The 19,915-nt window shown below is 52.8% G+C and overlaps 1 protein-coding gene across 5 annotated transcripts in view; it reads right to left on the bottom strand.

The window, feature by feature from the left end:
- ANK1 (ankyrin 1) overlaps positions 1-19,915 on the bottom strand; it is a 143,319-nt gene that overhangs the window by 30,073 nt on the left and 93,331 nt on the right. For 4 of the 5 annotated variants that reach the window (XM_023214480.1, XM_023214479.1, XM_023214477.1 and 1 more), the window contains 17 exons: positions 19,104-19,196; positions 18,603-18,675; positions 16,548-16,644; positions 15,163-15,241; positions 13,797-13,894; positions 13,484-13,708; positions 12,286-12,440; positions 11,715-11,926; positions 11,036-11,240; positions 10,268-10,364; positions 9,827-10,055; positions 7,605-7,730; positions 7,358-7,477; positions 5,649-5,727; positions 5,298-5,369; positions 3,238-3,369; positions 1,626-1,772 (listed from right to left, as the gene is read on the bottom strand). In XM_023214480.1, the coding sequence (XP_023070248.1) occupies positions 1,626-1,772; positions 3,238-3,369; positions 5,298-5,369; positions 5,649-5,727; positions 7,358-7,477; positions 7,605-7,730; positions 9,827-10,055; positions 10,268-10,364; positions 11,036-11,240; positions 11,715-11,926; positions 12,286-12,440; positions 13,484-13,708; positions 13,797-13,894; positions 15,163-15,241; positions 16,548-16,644; positions 18,603-18,675; positions 19,104-19,196 (2,239 nt within the window). The remainder of the gene's footprint in view (positions 1-1,625; positions 1,773-3,237; positions 3,370-5,297; positions 5,370-5,648; positions 5,728-7,357; positions 7,478-7,604; positions 7,731-9,826; positions 10,056-10,267; positions 10,365-11,035; positions 11,241-11,714; positions 11,927-12,285; positions 12,441-13,483; positions 13,709-13,796; positions 13,895-15,162; positions 15,242-16,547; positions 16,645-18,602; positions 18,676-19,103; positions 19,197-19,915) is intronic. The other variant, XM_023214478.1, reaches the window with a different exon arrangement.

The raw sequence follows: 19,915 nt of genomic DNA on the forward strand, positions 1-19,915 counted from the left end.
AGCTCCAGCCAGGTCCCCTGAGGGGAGGCTGGAATCCCCAAGGGGGTGGACCCGGGGAGTGGGCTGGGCACACGCAGCAGGCAGCACCACACAGCAACACCCGTGCACACACACGCGCACGCACACATAAGAACACACACACGCACATGCTCACACATGCACATGCATGCACACATGCGCACACACATATGCACACACACAGGCACACACACATGTTCGCCTAGGACACAGCCATGAGATGCGTGGGGAGACAGGGCTGGGGGCCATGACATGCATGTGGACATGGCCAGCTCTGTGCCTGCCGAAATGGGGACAGTGGAGACAGTGGAGACAGGCAGCACCATAGCGTGGGTGCACAGAAGTCAACATGAGGTTAGAGGCAGAAGAGAGGGGTTGGGACGTGACCAGCAGATGGGCCCTGCTCCCAGGGTGCAAAATGGCACACTTCAGGAGTCACAGGATGTGGGGCAGGGAACAGGGAGGGCTCAGCGAGCACAGGGTCCCCTGGCAGGGGTTCCGTGCCCAGGCCCACCTGGGACTCGCCCTTGGCCGCGTCCCCCAACTGTGTACCCAGTCACAGGTGCCCACCCTCAGTCTGGGCGTGGCGGGGATGGCCCTTAAGACGAGGAGCTTAAGGAGCATACACATAACCATGCAAGCATCCAGGGTGACGGGTCAGCCACCTGAAGATGCCATGTCACAGACATGGAAATTTTGTTTCAAGATCTGTAAGGAATTTTAGGGATCCAATCCAACTTGCTGATTTTACAGAAGGGGAGAGGGCTCAGTCATGCAGGGAGCTGGCAGGAAGGAAGGGCCTAGAACCCAGACCTCCCGGGCGGAGAGTGGGGCCTCGCCGTTTATGTGCCCGCTGGCCAGAGAGGGGGTGGGCGAGGAAGGGGTTGTGAGGGGCCTGGCCCAGGAGTGACAGGGGCTTGGGGACAGAGGTCACAGCCTCCTGTACATCCTCTTTTGGGGCTGGATCTCATGGGGGACCCCTGCCATGCTGAGTCACATCAACAAAGAATGAGGGGAAGGAGATGAGATGATAGAAAAGGGAGAGAGGAAAAAGCAGAGAGACCCGGCTCCAGGAAGAGCAAACTGCTCAGTCCCTAGAAGTGGCCACAGCAGGATTTGTAAAACATCGTCCAGTTAAACTGCACTAGACCTTGAGCCAGGAATGGCCCTCTGCTTCCCAACCACTGACTGTTTTACAGATGGGGACACTGACACCCCAAAGAGGGCCCACGCCTTGCAAAGAGCTACTGGAAAGTCTGCAGCTGTTTAGGGGCAATGTCTAGCTGGCTGCCTCTGACTCAGCTTTTTCTCATACACCAGGCCCTCTGGGGATGCAGTTGCTGATGGCAAGGGCCTGGAGGCCATTCTGCAGGGCCACAGAGGCTCAGTCAGCAGGCGATGCCGACCTGTACAGGAGCAGCCACCTCTCTCTCCTTCACCTCTGCTTCCCCCCGAAAGGAGGAACTCATTGCTGACAAACCAGCCCTCCCACCAGTGGGAGACAGAGCGGGCTTTGAGGGATGAAGTATTATGGGAAGGGGTTATTGGTGCTGATGCCTGAAGGGCAGGGCCCCGGCTCAGCCCCACCTGGTCCAGGTGACACTCACCATTCATCTGGGAGGGTGACAGCGAGTAGTCGCGGTCCGCGTGCCGCCTGTCTGGCTTCAAGTTGCGGCTCTGTCGGCCAGAACCCTCCAGCATGTTCACAATCTCGCCACGGTCGATGCTCTGCAGGGCTGTGCACAGATTCTCCACTGAGGGCGCAGAAGAGAGATACGCGTTACTCCAGGCCAGCGAGCGAGGATCACATGGACTCAGAAAATGGGGCAGGACGAAGATGGAGAAGGGAGATAATTTTTTTCAGAAGGTGGAAGCACCCTCTTTTCTTAGAATCAAAACAAACTTTCTCTTGGGAGAATACTTTTTATACTTCAACAGATCTTTTCCAAACGCTAACAGTGGGCAGTTATTTTATTTACTGGCCTGTTACCAAAAAAATAGTAAATTATTTTATTTATTGGTCTTACTCTGTCACCCAGGCTGGAGTGCAGTGGGGCAATCTTGGTTCACTGTCCACCTCCCAGGTTCAAGCGATTCTCGTGTTTCAGCCTCCTGAGTAGCTGGGATTACAGGTGCACGCCACCACACCCGGCTAATTTTTGTACTTTTAGTAGAGACAGGGTTTTGCCATGTTGGCCAGGCTGGTCTCAAACTCCTGACTTCAAGTGATCTGCCTGTCTTGGCCTCCCAAAGTGCTGGGATTATAGGCGTGAGCCACCGTGCCCACCACAGTGGCCAATTTAAAAGTCTAGAAAGACTGTTTTTTATTTATTTTTATTTTTATTTTTGTAATCTAAGAGGAGTACGACAAGAAAATAAGGATTAGAATGATTAGATTCTGTCCTTTTGAAATTCTTGGTCCTTGCCAGATGATTTGAGATGCAAATGTAAACACTCAATTTCTACTTAGTGGTTTTGAGTCTGGGAATCTGGTTGAGGAGGAGCTGAAAAGAGAACGAGGCAAAGTTCCCTCCAGGTTGGAGGAAGCTCCTGGGAGAATGAGAACTGGTTCAGACAGGGGTCCAGCTCACCCAGACTGTGTCCTGAGGGGACAATACTCATTTGCTTGGGAAATTCAACAGGAAGACCTCAAAGATGAGTCATACACCCTACACACATGTTGTCATCTAGGAGTCCTGATGCAATTTTTATTTTATTTTTTTTAGAGTCAGGGTTTTGCTTGTTGCCCAGGCTGGAGTGCAGCAGTGCAATTGTACCTCACTGAAGCCTTGACCTTCCAGGCTCAAGTGATCCTCCTGCCTCAGCCTCCAGAGTAGTTGGGACTACAGGTGTGTGCCAACACACCCAGCTAATTTTTAAAGGGCTATGTTACATAGTCTGCTCTCAAACTCCTGTGCTCAAGCAATCCTCCCACCTTGGCCTCCCAAAGTGTGGGGACCACAGGCATGAGCCACTGTGCCAGGCTTTGCAATTTTTATCTTATTCCAAGGATATGAGAAAGGCTGAGGCCAAGCTTCTCTGATCATGCCTTCTGGCAGGACTGCCTGGAGACCTTCTGATGCAAGAGGCGCATGCGTGTGTGTGAGAGAGACAGACAGACTGACTCCAGAGGCCAGTGTCATGAATGGAATTTGAAGAAAGAACAGTTGGGTGGGGAGGAGGTCCTAGGACAGGCTTCCTCAGCGGGATGGTACTGACTGTCTGTGTTTTGGCCTTCACGGATGACCCAGAGGTTCAGCAAGGCCACGCTCTGCTCCAACAGGGAGTTGGGATTTTCCACTCGGATCCTGTTGATGTCTTCCACACTGAACTGCAGCTCCCGGGCCAACTCTGCAAGCAAAGAAACAACGGCAAATGTGAGCCATGCAGGGGGCCTCCAGCACACAGGCTGGGTGGGCACTGGGGCATGAGGGCACCCAGTGGGGAGCACAGGGAGCTCTGAGGCAGCCTCCCTGTGGATTTGATCTTCCTTCTTATCAAGAAATTCCTTATGAAATGCCAGCACCTATACCTTTATATCTCCAGAAAATGGAAGAATGGGAGGGGAGCTTGATAAATAGGTCCTGAATGAATGAATGAATGAATGATTAAATGTCCTTTCTTCCTTTCATAACTTCCAATATGAGATGACATGACCTCTCAGCAAGGTCAGCAACTGCTGCAAGGTCACAGAGCCAGTGAGTCCCTGAGCCAGGAGGGAGCCGCACCTGCCAATTCTCACCCCAGCACTGCCTTGGCCACACCAGGACACCACGCTCTGCTGCGGAGAACCAGTGAGAACAGAAATGGACTCCTGAGCTTATGCTTCTTCAGGGAGAGGTGTTATTTACATTTAAAATGAAAATACAAGTTCCCACCTAAATGCAAGGCAATAATGCAGACTGTTAGCCAAAATCCCCCATTATTTTTATTGTTATTTCTTTAGAAGGAAAATAGCATTAGAGTCTAATTTCAAGGATGAAGAAGACTGGGGAGAAAGTGATGGTGAGAATCAGAACACGCACACACAACACAAACGTGCACACACTCACAACACGTATGCGCGCACACACGCAAGTGATGGTGAGAATCAGAACACGCACACACAACACAAACGTGCACACACTCACAACACATGTGCGCGCATACACGCCCCCTGAGCAGCCAGCAGTCATGGTTTAAAGAAGGAGCCATGTCTGAACTTCTGCCTTTCCACAAGTTATTGCCAAAAGGTTTCTGAGTATGTCTAAAGTCTTCTCCAGGTAAAGTGAATGAAGGGAGTCTACTCATATAAAGGCTAACAAAAAATAAGGAGTGGGAGGGGAAGCCATCTTCTCAGCGTCAACAAGAATTGAGCACTGGGCTCTGGACAGAAATACAGTTGTAATTAAGCATTCACCAAGCTGCATTTGGGTCCTCTTCTTTGTTGCTCAAAGCCACACAGTGCTGGATACTGAGTACTTGCACCCCCATTGTTCCTAAAGACAGGGTTTCTGACATTAGGCTTCTGTTTAAGGATCCTTTAAGATGGTTTTCAGAGTCCCAATTCCAGCAACCAGTTTGAAGGCAGGGATCAGCACGAGAACGTAGCTTCTTCCTCTCCCTGTCCGTGACTTCACCCTGCACGTTCCAACCAATCAACCACCTCCACACTTCAGCCACTCCAAAGCCTTTAACAGCCCTAACCCTGAACGCCTCCTTGGGGAGATGGATTTGAGGTTTCCTCCTCCCTCCTTGTTTGGTGGCCCTGTGATTAAGCCTCTTTCACTGCTGCAAGCCCGTGTCTCCGTGTGTCTTGACTTGCCATTCACATCAGGCAATGGACCTGCTGCGGTTACACAGGGAGAATCCAGTTCTAGGGTCTGTGGTTGGGCACAGCACATTCTGATCCTTCACTTTATTTGCCCACCTGCCTCCCTTAAATAAGATCGACCCCAACGCCTGGCAGGACTTCTGTGAGATCCAGGCACAGCCACAGACCATAGTGAAATATGTCGAGACTTGCCCTCTCCTTCCCTCCTTTTCACGGTCACCTGTAACCTCAAAAGTTGATTCTTTCTTAGAAAGGAAAGTCAGACAGAGATGGAGGCAGGGGGCTCCCCCTTCCATGGGCACTCAATGGTGTGGCTTGGACAGCAGACCCAGCTCAGACAATCACAAATCAGATAACCCATGGGTGATAAAAGGAGGGTTAGAAATGCCTCATTCATTGCTTATTACAGGGGAAGAGGGTAGGTGAAACAGACAAAGTGCTTTTCTGCCCCCAATTCCCCACTCACCTGCCCAGCTGAGACCAAGGTGCTCTGAGATAACAGCCATCTTCTCTGCCTGGTCTGTCCCGCTGAGAAGACCTGGAGAGAAGCATTAGATTTCATTTAGTAGCCAGGGCAGGACACAGTTGACAGGCGTGAGGATATGGCCTGTGATGACGTGGCTTCCGTGTACACTAGGGTGATTGTCTAGACTCTCTGCAACATCAGGGGAAGACCCGAGTCAGCTCTGCAGCTGCTTTTGGAACTGGCTGAGCGAGCGGCACCTCAGCAGAGCCCTCACACGGCTGCAGGGAGATAAGCTCACACCCACCCTTCTTGGGAAGGGAGCAAGCATGCATTATCACACAGAGGCTGTACCTGGTGTGGACTCACTGAGAATGCTGTATCGCAGGGCCAGGGGTGTCGGGGTCCTTCTCCTATCTTCAGCTCCACTTCCCTGCAGAAGAAGAAAGGGTGCTTTGGGTTTTGGACTCCCCCCACCTTCCTAGAGAAGGTGATCTGAGCTCCTATGATGCAGGGGTGGGGAAGGCTGACCCCAGTCCTGGTAAACAGTCCGTTTCCTCAGGGACTTAGCACAAAGAGGAACGCATGGGAGGAGTGGGAGTGAAGAGAAGCTGACGAAGTGTACATGCGTTATTAATCACAGTCATAATAACAGCAAGCTCACGTCACCCCATCACCTGTGAGGCCCTATTTAATGTTCATGGCAACGTAGGAGCTGGGTACTGTATTACTCCGATTTCATCCATAAGGAAACTGAAGCATAGAGAGACTAAGTTCCTTGCCCAAGATCACCCAGTTAATAGGTGGTAGAGCTGGGTTTGAACTTAAAACAACTGTTTTTCTTTTTGGATTTCTTTATGCTTCAAAGACCCGTTTCTGTACTGCCCTAAGGCCTTAACATCACAGCCCTGTGGAAAGCATCCAGATGCTTGCCCGAGGCTGCAGAAAAATATTCTCTCTTTTGTTTTTAAGAGCCAGGGTCTCACTCTGTCTCTGAAGCTGGAGCGCAGTGCAATGGCACGACCATGGCTCACTGCAGCCTCAAACTCCTGGTCTCAAGTGATCCTTCTGCCTCAGTCTCCTGAGTGCTGGGGACTACAGGTGCATGCCACCATGCCCAGCTAATTTTTCATTTTTGTTTTTTTTTTGTACAGACAGGATCTCACTATGTTGCCCAGGCTAGTCTTGAACTCCTGGGCTCAAGCAAGCCTCTTGTCCCAGCCTCCCAAAGCACTGGGGTTACAGGCATGAGCCTCTGTGCCCAGCCTGAAAATCCTCTTTTGAAAGATAAGTTGGTTCACCCTCATCTCATCCCCAAAAAGAAAAGAGATTGAGCCATGGACTTATGAATGTAACCTTGCTTCTTTCCTAGTTTAGCATGGAAGGCTAATGATTAAAACAACAACAACAGCAAAACAACACCAACGAAAACCACGGAGACGGTCTGGAGACGTATGATCCCTCCAAAGTCCCTAGCAGAGGTGGTGACTGGGATACTCTTACAGGTATCGACAAATGAACATACGTGGCCAAGACTCCTTTGCTGAGCTCAAAACCCTGGGTGTTTGCAGTGGCTGAGGACACCAGGCTTCCCTTCTGTGAGGGCCTAGCACCCTGGGAAGATAAGCAGGTAGATGAAAAAGCGGCCTGAGAGAAGCCGTGCCGGGGCTGGGAGACCTTAGCAGCTCTCCTTGGTGCGAACCTTGGAGGCCTCGGGCCAGGGATACTGAGGCAGATGCTCTTAGGGCCCCTTGCCACCTTCACACCTAGGGAGCCCAGGGTCCACAGCGTGAATGTGCCCATCACCATCTGATACCAACATTTGTTCCTCCTGTCACATAACCAGTGCTGCACATGAATTGCAGAGAGGGCCAGGGCACGGTCTCCCCCCTAGGCCACAACATGAGCATGTGGAGGAGAGCTCAGTACCTTTGTGTGCCTCGGGGGACTCAAAGGTTCCACCAGAAAGAAGCCCCTTGGAAGTGCTGAACCTGGGGTCTGTTTGGGGACCTCTTATGGGGAAGCCTTCTCTGGCCAAGGCTCCTCGGCAGGTGCCAGCTCACCTTGCTGCAGGGGGGCATGGTGATGTTCAGGTGGCAGAGTATGTGCTGGGTGTCCTCGTACTTCATCGCCTTGCGCAGAAATGACAGGGACCCTCCCGGCTCTCGACTGCTGTCCCTCACCTAAACTCAATCACACAAAGGAGAATTCAGGGGCCCTTTTCTAGGCCACTGGGCTGTCTGGTTTAGAGAATTCTGCCTCCCCAACTTCCTAGACCCAGAGGAGAGGTCAGCCAGAGGGTGCCGGCACCTTTACAGGTATGGCCAGACGGTTCTCCCGAAATGACTGGAAGTGGAAGCTCCGCTGCTGGGCAGCTTTCTTCACAGGCACCAGGTTCCCGGAGAGTTCTGCAAAGAGGGACATTCCTTCCAACACCTACAGGAGAAGAAAAGCAGATACAGCTTGTCAGGGAGAGAAGGGCCCAGATGTCCCACCTTCAACCTTCAGTCCTTCCCTCTCCAAGACACACCCTGCCACAGCAAGAGGCATGGGGGTGTGTGCTGAGAAATCCACTGTTTGTTTTGGGAAAGGCTTTATTTCTAAAATTGTGATCAATGAGACATGCTTCCTGACTTCAGTGGATTTTGCTATATGTAGGGATCTTCTAATATCCCTGAGATGTTGATGAGAATTGCTATCAAGTACTCCAAAATGTCACTTGAATATCATAACATAGTTTCTGAAAAACGAACAAACAAACAAAAAAACCACCACCACCACCAACAAAAAATCCTGGTTCTGGGCTAGGCATGGTGGCTCATGCCTATAATCCCTCCATTTTAGAAGGCCAAAGTGGGAAGATTGCTTGAGTTCAGGAGTTTGAGACCAGCCTGGGCAACACAAGGAGATCCCCATCTTTACAAAAAAAATGTTAAAAATCAGCCAGGTGTGGTGGCAAGTGCCTGTAGTCCCAGCTACATGGGATGCCGAGGCAGGAGGATCACTGGAGGCCAGGAGTTTGAGGCTGCAGTGGGCTATGATGGCACTACTACACTCCAGCCTGGGCAACAGACTGAGATCCTGTTTCTAAAAATAAAACCAAGGTTCTGTTTTTACATCTGTCCAAAGATGCTTTGTTCATGAGAAGAGCTGGAAAGCACTTGCTCTATTTTAATCTCACCCATAATAATGGTCCCTACTGTGTATATATAAAGCTTTCAACTGAGAAGTTATCATTAACCCATTTGACAGTTGAGAAAATTGAGGCCCAAAGAGAAAAACCAGTTTGCCTCGTTAGTGCCTAAGACAGGATTAGAACCAAGGTTCCAGTCCTGTGCTTGTTCTACGGGGCCCTCAGCCTTCCCCAGGAAAACTCAGCACAGATTCTGAGGCTTAGACCACTGCTGGCTTACGACACATCTTAAACCAAGTGGGTCTCTTAGGATAGGGAACCGGTTCAGACCTAGCCCCCATGCCTTCACTCGGCACATTATCTGTTGAGCCCTTTCCTCTGCCTCCTCACCTGGGTGCTACTGAAACTCTAGCACAGCAGGTCACAGTGTGGACTCTGGGGCCAGAGATGACCTGGATAAATCCTGTCTCGACCACTCACTTAGCTGTGTGACCGTGGGCACATTACTTAACTTCTCAGCCTCAGTTTCTTAATACCTAAATCCGGAATAATAAAGGTACCCACAAATATGAGAATTAAATGAGATTATGCAAGAAAAACATTTTTAGTTATTTGTTTAATAGAGATGGTATCTCACTATGTTGCCCAGGCTGGTCTCAAACTCCTGGGCTCAAAGCGATCCTCCTGCCTCAGCCTTCCAAAGTGTTGGGATTATAGGCGTGAGCCACTGAGCCTGGCCAGCACTTTTGTTTGTTTGCTTTTTGTTTTGTTTCTTGCCCCCACCACCATACCCAGCTGGCTAGCACTGTTCTTGTTTTTGTTTTTTTTTAAAACAGAGTCTTGCTCTGTCGCCCAGGCTGGAGAGCAGCGGTGCGATCTTGACTCACTGCAACCTCTGCCTCCTGGGTTCAAGTGATTCTTCTGTCTCAGCCTCCCGAGTAGCTGCGATTACAGGCCTGTGCCACCACGCTGGCTAATTTTTGTATTTTCAGTAGAGACAGCGTTTCACCATGTTGGCCAGGCTGGTCTCTGACTCCTGATCTCAGGTGATCCGCCCGCCTCGGCCTCCCAAAGTGTTGAGATGACAGGCGTGAGCCACTGCGCCCGGCCTGTCCAGCACTTTTAATAGTCCCTGGTGCACAAGACCTTCTGCAAATGCCAACTCTTTTCACAGATCACTGGACCAAAAGCCTGCAGCCTCCTCTGATATGTGCATGGTGGCATCTCTCACCTTTCCTGAAGCTTATCTAAGATGCTTCTCAAGAGGGGTCTCAAAGAAAGACAGCTGTGGAGCCCCTTGTCTACAGTGGGAGGACTACCTGCCTGCACCAGGCAGGGGTGTTCTGGAGAAATGGCGGGAGGGTTTGTCCCAGAGGCGGTACAGGGCCCAGCCCCGTACCTCTATGTCCCTGCTCCGGGCCACCTCCACGAAGTTCTCATGCTGCTCCAGGGTCTTGTCCACTTTATCATCTGTCATGCAGTAGCAGCGCAGGCGGCCCTCTCGGGGGTCATTCATCTTGGCAAAGATGACGAATTTGGCCATGTAGGGCACTGCGGTGAGCTCTTTGTACAGCAGGGTGGCGAAGTTCACAGCCTCAGCGGTCCGAGGACAGTCTGACAGCCAAAACCTAAAAAGGAGGGCACGTTATAATGTGTTCCCAAGTGCCCACCAGAGAGCATCCTTTCCATCCGGATGGAAGCAGCCCATGAAACACGCCATGGCTACTCTTGCCACACCTGTGGTCACAGAGGCTTCCACGTGGAGGGAACAGTGAGGGAGCCTCAGTCTCAGGCCTGAGGATGGCCCACACAGTGCTGGGCTGGGTTGGCCTTGTCTCACCTGGCGGAGACATTGGTGGTGAAGTTGGCGCACTCGTTGGCATATACAAGTTTGGTGGTTCCTGTTATGTCTTCCCACTGAGCTTGGTCTGTTCCTCCTGTAAAACCAGCAGAAATGGGGCTGGGGACAGTCTTCAGGATGTAAGGATGGAGCTTACTAAAATGCTAAGGCCCTGGTGTGCAAGGTGAGACTGGGTGAGGCTCACTTGGTCTGCAGCCCTGGGCACACCTACCCTCACCCTCTGCCCTTCCTCCTAGCGACCTGCACGCCCCTCCTCCTAGGGCTTGGAGGGTTCTTCCCCAGGGCCATGGACTTTTTTTTTTTTTAGATGGAGTTTCATGCTTGTTGCCCAGGAGTGGAATGATCTCGGCTCACTGCAACCTCCACCTCCCAGGTTCAAGCAATTCTCCTGCCTCAGCCTCTGGAGTAGCCGGGTTTACAGGCGTGCGCCACCACGCCTAATTTTTGTATTTTTAGTAGAGATGGGGTTTCTCCATGTTAGTCAGGCTTGTCTCGAACTCTTGACCTCAGGTGATCCACCCGCCTCGGCCTCCCAAAGTGCTGGGATTACAGGTGTGAGCCACTGCATGGGCATGGACTTTTATGCAGATGCATCATCCTTCCACCTCTTGGAAGAGCACCTTACTCCCGGGGAAGCTAACAAAAACTAAGGGGATTGCTGGCCTCGCCTTCTCACGTCACCCACTACTGTGTTCCAGAAGCACTGCAGCTGTGGAAACACAAGTCTGAGACAGGGGCCCCTCTCACCAATGACGCTGCAAAGCAGACGCAGGCTGGTGGTGTCTCCCTCCCCGCTGTCCCTCGGGTTGTCGGTCCAGGAAGGAGGTAGCGGGATCCGAAGTCCGATGGGGCGGTGGAACTTCCGGCGCCTGGGCTCCACGGTGACAATGGGGCTGAATGTGGCCTGGTTGCCCAGGAGCTTAGTGACAAGCTCATCTGGGACAGGCTGGGCCTGTGAAATGACAGAGGCAGGACACTCAGGCCCAAGCAGGAGAGGGGCTAGTCAGATGGGAGGCAGCTCCATGCCAAGAGAGAGTGGCCGTCAGTGCATGGGGTCCCCTCTGCTGTTGGACCGCAGGACTGACATGGTGGAGCTCGCCTTCCTGAGCCCTTTCTCCCCTCTCCTCTGCTTCTTACTCCCAGGGCTGGTGCATCTTTGCTCGCATCACGGTCAGCTCCCAGAGGTCATGTGGTTCCCGCATGCTGCACAGAGCGGGTCATGCGGCTTGATGGATGCAACTTATCAGGGAGCTTCTGCCTCACCCCTTCCCACTCAACTCTCCTTTGAGCTTTAAAGTCAGATCTCCACTGTGGCATTTCAAAGCACCGGACAAAAGCATGGGGATGTCCTGGGGAAGAGGGTGGCCTTCCTGGGGACCTGGAGTTCAGTCCACCCCCAGGACCTGGCAGGGAGGAGAGCTGTCACCTGCAGAGCCAGCTTCACTCTCTTGGTGACTGCATTCTCTGGGAACGTTGCCTGTACCAGGGGCACCAGCTTGCTCTTCAGGGAACCCCCTTCGGGACCGATGGTGTCGTAGTCCTGGCAGAGCCGCGACATGATCACGAAGTACAGCGGGAAGTCTGTGGTGATGATTCGGCACACCCTCTTCTTCTCCAGCTCCTCCAGGCTCCCCAGTTCTGGAATCACACACACAGGCCACCACCGCAGTCACATCAGGCACAGGTTCAGGCCTTCCAGGGGCCCCAGAGCCTCCTTGTCCCCCAGACCCAGTGCACACACCCTCTCCAGGTGCCGGGCGGCATAGTGGCCAGAAGAAGTGCCCAGGCCCAGAGGCCCAGCAGAGCAGATGCGGCTGCAGGCAGCAGCTGAGCATCCCCTCACACATCCTGGGGACGCAGGGCTTGTCCACACCAGGCCATTTCCAGCCTCTTGGGGCTTCCCAAACTCCAGGTGGCCCTGAAAGACCATCTTTAAGGTGCAACTCAAACCCCTCTTCCGCAAGGAGGGGACCTAGCGCTGGGATCCGCCCCCCTACCTTCGTCCATCCCGTTGAGGATCTGATCCAGGTAGCTCTCTCCATAGCGGCTCCTGTGCTCCTTCCACACGGAGCCGTTTTCACTCCTCAGAACCACGAGCTCCCGGTCTCCACGGCCATGAGAGGCAAAGTGCGGGATCTCCACGATTACAGGGCTGAGGCAAGGACACAGTGGTGGTGGGGAGGTGCTCACACAGGGCAGGCAGGGCAAAGGGAGGGATGGGGCTGCCGGCTCCCACCTAGATGGGGAAGACGCTTCCACAGCCACATGGAGGCCCTACCTGCAGGCAGGTCTCTAAGTGGACCAGACCCGTGGGGGGTCCCCTGGGCTTCCCACAGCCCTGCTTGCTCCCCACCAGACTTGCAGTAACAGTGAGGGCAGGGCCAGTCTCATTTCACGGGGGCTCTGCTCCCACGACCTAAGGATCCTGTCCTTGCACCTGATTCTAAAAATCCATCTGACATCCCTAGACGGGTAACCTCATCTATCAACTGGTCATAATGACATTTTCTTCGGAGGGATGCTTTGAGGACAAAGAAAGGTCAATGAGAAAACTTGCTGCTTTGCAAATTGTGGTGACCGCTCTGAGGGGGGCCAGGAGGGTGGACAGAGGTAGAAGGCAGGGCCTCTTGGTCAGCCCTGTCCCCACATCACACCCATGGTGCCTGAAGGGTAGCAAAGCTCCAGGAGGAGCCCAGGCTGCTTCAGGGAGGTGGGCCATAGGCCTCTGGAGCTGGGTACTTCGCTCGTTGTCAGGGGAAACAGCCAGGGAGGCTGTCTTCCTGGGGACTCTCAGTGCATAAATGGTCAGACCCTCAGGGCCTCAGATTGGCCTTGTCTCTAGTGTCACGCAATATTTAAGAGTTGTTTTTTTGGTTTTGTTTTTTATTTTTTACAATGACGGGGTCTTGCTATATATATATATATATATTCGAGGCTGGTCTCGAACTCCTGGCCTCAAGCGATGCTCTCACCTCAGCCTCCCAAAGCATTGGAATTACAGGCGTGAGCTATCATGCCCGATCTGAGATCTGAGAGTTGTAAGCCCTCTCAGGGCTATGGACGCCTTCGTGTGTTAGGAAAATTCAGGGAAAGAGGAGGAGCACCCAGTTCTGTTTCCCCATCGGGACAGTGGAGATGGCGTGGCCTCCATGGCACAGGGACAGGTGAGGACGTGGGCTGCCTGCGCATGCTCACCTTAGGAACTGTGCCCCTGTGGGCCCCAGCGTGATGATCCTGCTGGCCAGGCCCTCCTCCTCGGCCAGTGGGGGCGGCGTGCTGAGCTTCTGGGGCTTGACCAGGCGGCAGGTGATGCGGGTGGGCGCTGCGCACGTCCGTGGCGGGATCACCACTCGCAGGCCGTTGTGGCGACTTCCTCTCATGGAACCACCCCGGGCATCGACCATGAAGCTCACCAGAAACCTAAGAGTGGGGCAGATGCACGCTGGGCTTCTGGATCCCCTCTGGGAGATGGAGACAGGAGTCCCCGAGCCCTGCGCCCGCCACTCACCCTGTGTGCACCGGGCTGGCCACCGGGCTGATGTTGTCTGAGGTCTCGGTGGCCGGACTGCTGGGGATGAGGGAGTCCTCATCATACTCTTTAGATGCCTGAGGACAGAGAAAAGGTCCTCCTGTTCCACTTTCTCCCTGGCCAGCTGGATGCCGTGCCAGGGCATGGAGGCTTGGAAGAGCCTTGCTGCTAGAAACCAGGTGACACGTGGAGAAAGTGCTCCCACGGGACCCCACCGCCCTATCAGACAAGGCTGTCCTGGAGTCTAAAAGGAGACCAGGGCTTCCTCCCACCTCCATGCTCTCCTGGGCTCAAGACCCTGGGACACAGCCTTGGAATGGATGGAGCCAGTCCTCACCATTCAGTCTGACTCCTGGCCCCCAGGCCCACTGCACCTGCTGCAGACCCGCCCCCTTCTTTCCAGCTCTGCCCACGGGGAGCCCTGCCCTCGGCAGGCCAACTTCCTCTAGGGTGGGCACTGCATGCCAGCACCATGACCGCCTCGCCACTTAGCTGTGGGCGGGCTACCTGCCCTGTGGACATCTGGAGTCCACGAGGTGGACACAACAGACTCCCGCCCTTGTGGGGCTTCCTGCTTCCTCACCTGTATAGCAGGGACTTGCCTTAGGGTAACACTGCAACTACAGGGATGCCAGCCTGCCCTGGCACAGCCAGCAGGACCTAAGCCCAGCCTTGGTGCTCTCTAGATCTTCACGTTTGCTTTTCCCCCAGTCCAGAACATCCTTGTCCCTCACCCTTGTTGATCTAATCCTCTCCACTCCCCACATCTCACCTCCTCTGCAGATGCTCCCGGCCACCCTGGGGCTGGCCAGGGCCTCCCTGCTCTGCACTCTGCCAGCACTCACACCACACAGTGGAGCACTCCCCTGCTCTCCCTCCCGGTTCTATGCTAACTGGGTTCACGCGTCCGAGTCCACTCTTTCCTGTTGGGTCCCGGCTCCCAGGAGGCGGGTGTCCAGCCCTCCTGCCTGAGCCTGTCCAGGGCGCAGAGCAGGAATCCAGTAAACATCTGCTGGCTGGAATTCCTACCCTAGGCCAAGAGTTGAAGACAGTGGGCTGGTCAAGGACCCACGGGTTTCTCACTGCTGCGGTCCTGGGCTGCATCCAAGGACTGAGCCACCACAGGATAGGGCCCCATCTGACCATCTCTCCCAGACGCGGCCCACCCAATGCCGCCGACGTTGCACCATTATGAGGCATCCAAGCGTGGAATGCCAGTTGGACAGTGAGTGGCATGTGAGCTATTAGTGTCTATTGGGCTACGTACAGGCCACCCGTCAACAATCACTGTCCCGGGGTACTCATGCTCTCCACGTGGGGAAACCACAGACAAGCAGCTTCTTACCTGCTCCTGCTCTTCTGACCTGATCACCACTGTCTCAGGTGTGACACAGGGAATCCTGGGGATGGCTGGAGATTCCACCCTGCATGCCAAGAACACCAGAAAATCACAGGGCTGATCCTCATGTGCACACAGCTTCCTCTTCCTCTTGCCTCCAAGTCTCTCCCTCCTGCTTTCCACTCTGGAGCCTGACTGCCCTTCACAACCTGGTGGAAGGACCACCTCCTCCTCCATGAAGTCCTCCCCAATGACTCCAACCTGCACTTGCCACCCCTTTCTCCTCCTTTAGAACCTGTTGACAGAATCCTCGCTCTGGCTAACAACATATCTTTCTGTGTTGCTACATGACCACTTGGTGTGCATTTCGATCCCACCAAATGAATCCGTAAGTTGCTTATGGTCAGGGTTACAGCTCTGTATTTCTTTCTAACAGATGTCTAGCAAATTCAAATGGAGCAAATGACCCCATGGTTTCACTCCCTGCTTGTTCAGGGACATTTCCATCTTTTCAGAAAACATCTAGGGCTTAGTGTTTCTACAAAGTCATTGATATTAGATTGCTTTGCAAAATGTCCCTGTGTACACCGTGCCCACAGTGAGATAACTCACAGCAGTCACGGGGGAAATGAGAAATGTGGTCCAGGCAGACCTGAATCTCCCCTGGCTTGTACCTAACATACCTCAGGGGCAGAGGGATGCAGTCAGAGTTCGAGCTTAGCCTGGCAATAGTTTCTAATGTGAATCTTCCTCAACCTTTTTTTTTTTTTTTTTGAGATGGAGTTTTGCTCTCATTGCCCAGGCTGGAATACAGTGGCACAATCTTGGCTCACTGCGACCTCCACCTCCGGGGTTCAAGCAGTTCTCCTGCCTCAGCCTCCCAAGTAGCTGGGACTATAGATGTGCACTGCCACATTCAGCTATTTTTCTGTATTTTTAGTAGAGACGGGGTTTCACCATGTTGGTCAGGTTGGTCATGAACTCCTGACCTCAGGTGATCCTCCTGTCTCAGTCTCCCAAAGTGCTGGGATTACAGGTGTGAGCCACCGCGCCCGGCCATCTTCCTCAACTTTTGGATGAGAAGTTGAGTGTGCATAAGAGGGAGAAGGGGTGTGGATATAAAGCTGTGAATGAGGGGAGCCTGGCAAAGGAGGGGAGACTAGAAGAGGAGCAGAGAGGCATCCAGGCAGCATGGTGTGAGGAAGGCCTCCTCCTGCCCTGGTGGCTCAGGTGCACAGCTAGCGCATCCTAAGGTGCAAACTGTCTCTCTCTGCGGGCAGCATGCCCAGCACCTGGCCTGCTGTGCCCTTCCTCCCTCTGGAATCCCTGCTCTGCGCCACAGGGCTACACCTCGGCATCCTCCTAGGGACCCTCCCAGGAGCACTGCTCACACTTGGTCTAGCTTTGGCACAAAATCCAGGAGCTCCTTCTCTTCATCGACATCCCTGGAATCCGACCTCTCAGCCTTGGAGCCGATGAGTTCTTCCCCTGAAACAGCAAGAGCTCAAGTGAGCGACAGGGTAGAGGGAGAAGAGTCCCTCTTTCTTTTTAAAAAGCTCTGTTCCCACTCCGCCTCTCAGAGCTTGCTCCTGAGGAGTGGGGAAGGCCTTGATGTTGCAAGGAGATCGGGAGCAATGTCTTTGCCCAGTCCTGGTCCTCCAGCTCTGGGATAGAGAGCAGGGCAGCCAGCTCCTGACATCTTAGATGCCTGACGCTTTGCAGGAAGCCAAAGACAGCCAGAAAGAACTTTCTTCGCTTAGTTCCAATTCAAAACAGCCCTTTTAGGGTGCGATGACACCAAAGAAGGAACTGCTACTGCTCTTTTCCACTCCACACCAATAGAAGAATAAACTACAGTGGAACTGGACCCACTCAATTCAAAGGGCTGGAGAATTTTCTGTAACCATGGCAGCCAAAACCTCATTATTTCAAAGCCCATCACAAAGAGGTTCAAACTATGGGTCAATCAGCTGCCTGCACCTCTGACTGCCCCTTTGTTTCTCTCTCCTAGTTTGAACTGGAGCTGGAGCCCCGGCCCTCAACCTTGAGGGGTCATTCAATGCCACCCAGCAGTGAGCACCATGGCGTGTGATCTGGAGCTGACAGGATGGAAGAACAACAGCTCATGCAGTTATGATCACAAACATGGTGGCATGGGCACAGACAGAGATGGACTGGCAGGAGCTGCCTGCCGGGCATGGGTCTCATGGGTGTGAATTCCTTGGTTTAGTTGAGCTCCTGGCTCCAGATTAGTAGCTGTCAGAGGAAGATGGAAAGCAGGAATGGATTAGTGAGCATCTGGGTTGCTTAGGGTGAAATGCACTCTAGTGAGAAAAGACCACAGGAAACAGAAAGCGTTCCATACCCATTATAGTTATATGAGCAGTTCCTGGAAAGCAAAGGAGAGCAGAGTTGAAAGAAGGACCACATTGAAGGCAGTTAAAGCGAGAGACATATATTATCCAAAGGAGCACCAGACAGCTCTGCTTCTCTAGTTGACAAAGTTATACAACCATGGAATAACCCAGATGGAAAGGACCACCGAGCTGATCCAGCCCACCCCACTATTCAACATCCCCGGAGTTGAGGATCCTACTACTCAATATCCCCATCTAATTAGTGATGAAATAAGGTTTGCTGGGGGTAGGAAAACACTGGAAGCATTCTGTAGTTCATACAAGCTGAGACTATAGTAATTTCTTTCTTTTTCTTTTAGAGACAGGGTCTGGCTCTGTCACCCAGGCTGGAGTGCCGTGGGGTGATTACAGCTCACTAATTTTTAGTTTCAATTCTTTTGTAGAGACGGGGGTCTCCCTATATTGCCCAAGTCTGGCCTTGAACTCCTAGCCTCAAGCAATCCTCCAACCTCGGCTGCCCAAAATTCTGGGATTACAGGCATGAACCCAGGCACCCAGCCAGACTATAGTAATTTCATAATCACAGAAATAACCCAAAACCTACTGACCCGCTATGTGGTTGAAGTGCAGCTTAAAAGGCATTCTCACAGATTTTGAATAATCCACTTAGTATTCATTCAAAGCACAAAGAAAGAACCAGGCAGAATTTTATTACGGTTCCTCATGGCGCTGAGAGTTGGTCTGAGTAGAACCACGCTCCAATTTGATACACATCCATAATCTATGCAAACACACATGTGTTTTTGAAACTTCATGGAATTTTAAATTTAGTCAATGTTCTTTCACCTAAGATTGTATTAACAGAGTAGTAGTTAATACAGTAGTATAAAATACTTTTTATAGCGTTGTCTATTGTATTTTGATAATAGACAACAGCTATAAAAAGCAGGTCTCCCCACTTTCAGTGTCCATCTACAGCTCTTGGGCGTGTTGTAAGAGGACAAAGCCGGCAGGTGGCAGGAAGCCCCCTTGGAGGGTGCCCAGAGCCCCTCTGTCCCCACCAGCCTGAGCTCATCACCCCAACTTTACCTTCATCTTCCGAGACATCCAGGATCTCATCAACTGTCTCGGGGAAACTCATCCGATGCTTATCACTGACTAACTAAAAGGAGAAAAAGCAGATAACTCAACCCAAACTAGAGCCGCACGCATTTTTTACCAGCCCAGCGGCTCCCAGGTCACGCCTGTGGGGTGTGCCCCAAATGCAGAAAAACGGACGGAGGAGGCGCTCAGCCTGGAAGCTGCCGGGCAGGAACCACTGAGATGGGACCCGGGAAAACTGGCTTCCCATCTCCCCAAACCCCATCCACTCCGCTGCTGCTCGGAATGCTGGTCCTGCCCCGAGTCCTCAGGCCGCTAGGTGGCAGCACAGCCCCGCTGGAAGGAGGACAAGTTCCCACCCGTCGGCGCTGCGCCTCCGACCGGCGTCCTGGAGCTCCAGAACGCACCCCACTTCCAGAGTAACCCCGGGCACGCCTCTGCGCCAGATCGAGTGTGTCCGGGGTGGGTGCGGGGGAGAGGTAGACATACCATGAAACTGGTTTCATCCGTGACGACCTTGAGCACGTCGGTGACAGAAATGTAGCCCAAGCGCTTGGCTATGGCCAGAGGTGTGGTTCCATCCTGGGAAAAGAGCAGCCCGGGTGCAGTCAGAGGATGGAGTCTAGCAGGCGGGGCTGGCCCCTTAGACACAGATCGAGTTCACCTTCTAGTTGTTCAGGAGAACCTGAGTGGACAGATGTCACCGTGGGGCCCAGAACGAGATCCCTGCACGTGTGTGTGCCTAGATGTGTGTTAGCAGCAGCACCCAGAGATGGGTGTGGGAGGAGGGAGGGCAGGGGTGCTTTCGATCGGCAGTGTCAAGTGTGGGGCCTTGCAACCCAGCAGAGGAAATCTCCCAAGGAGAAGTCAGGCTCTGCCAAGTGGGTACCCACCGGGAAGGAGGTCAGGAAGTTAGCAGATGCAATTTTAGGAAGATGAGGACAGAGGGAGGCTGCTTGCTGCTCCCAAAGTCTGTTCTTAGGTGTCAGTGATGGGGTATTAAAGTAGTTGAATTAATCCATATACTTCAATGAACTCTAATCGGAATACTCAGAAATCACAAATCACCAGAAACACAGCAAGGGCATACTTTCTACTTTGATTCGAAGAGAAAGAGCTATGTCATCATAAATGGATACTGAGGCTTGATTTTTCTTTTGACTTCTCTACTTCTAGGATGTGCCTTGGGCTCCATTCAGATTCAAGCCCAGCTGCAGCTGCAATTTCTGCAACCCCATCTACAATCAAGGATCCACTTTTGTGTGTGTGTGTGAGACAGAGTCTCACTCTGTCGCCCAGGC

Source organism: Piliocolobus tephrosceles, chromosome 7 (genome assembly GCF_002776525.5).
Source record: "Piliocolobus tephrosceles isolate RC106 chromosome 7, ASM277652v3, whole genome shotgun sequence".
NCBI classification, from domain to species: Eukaryota; Metazoa; Chordata; class Mammalia; order Primates; family Cercopithecidae; genus Piliocolobus; species Piliocolobus tephrosceles.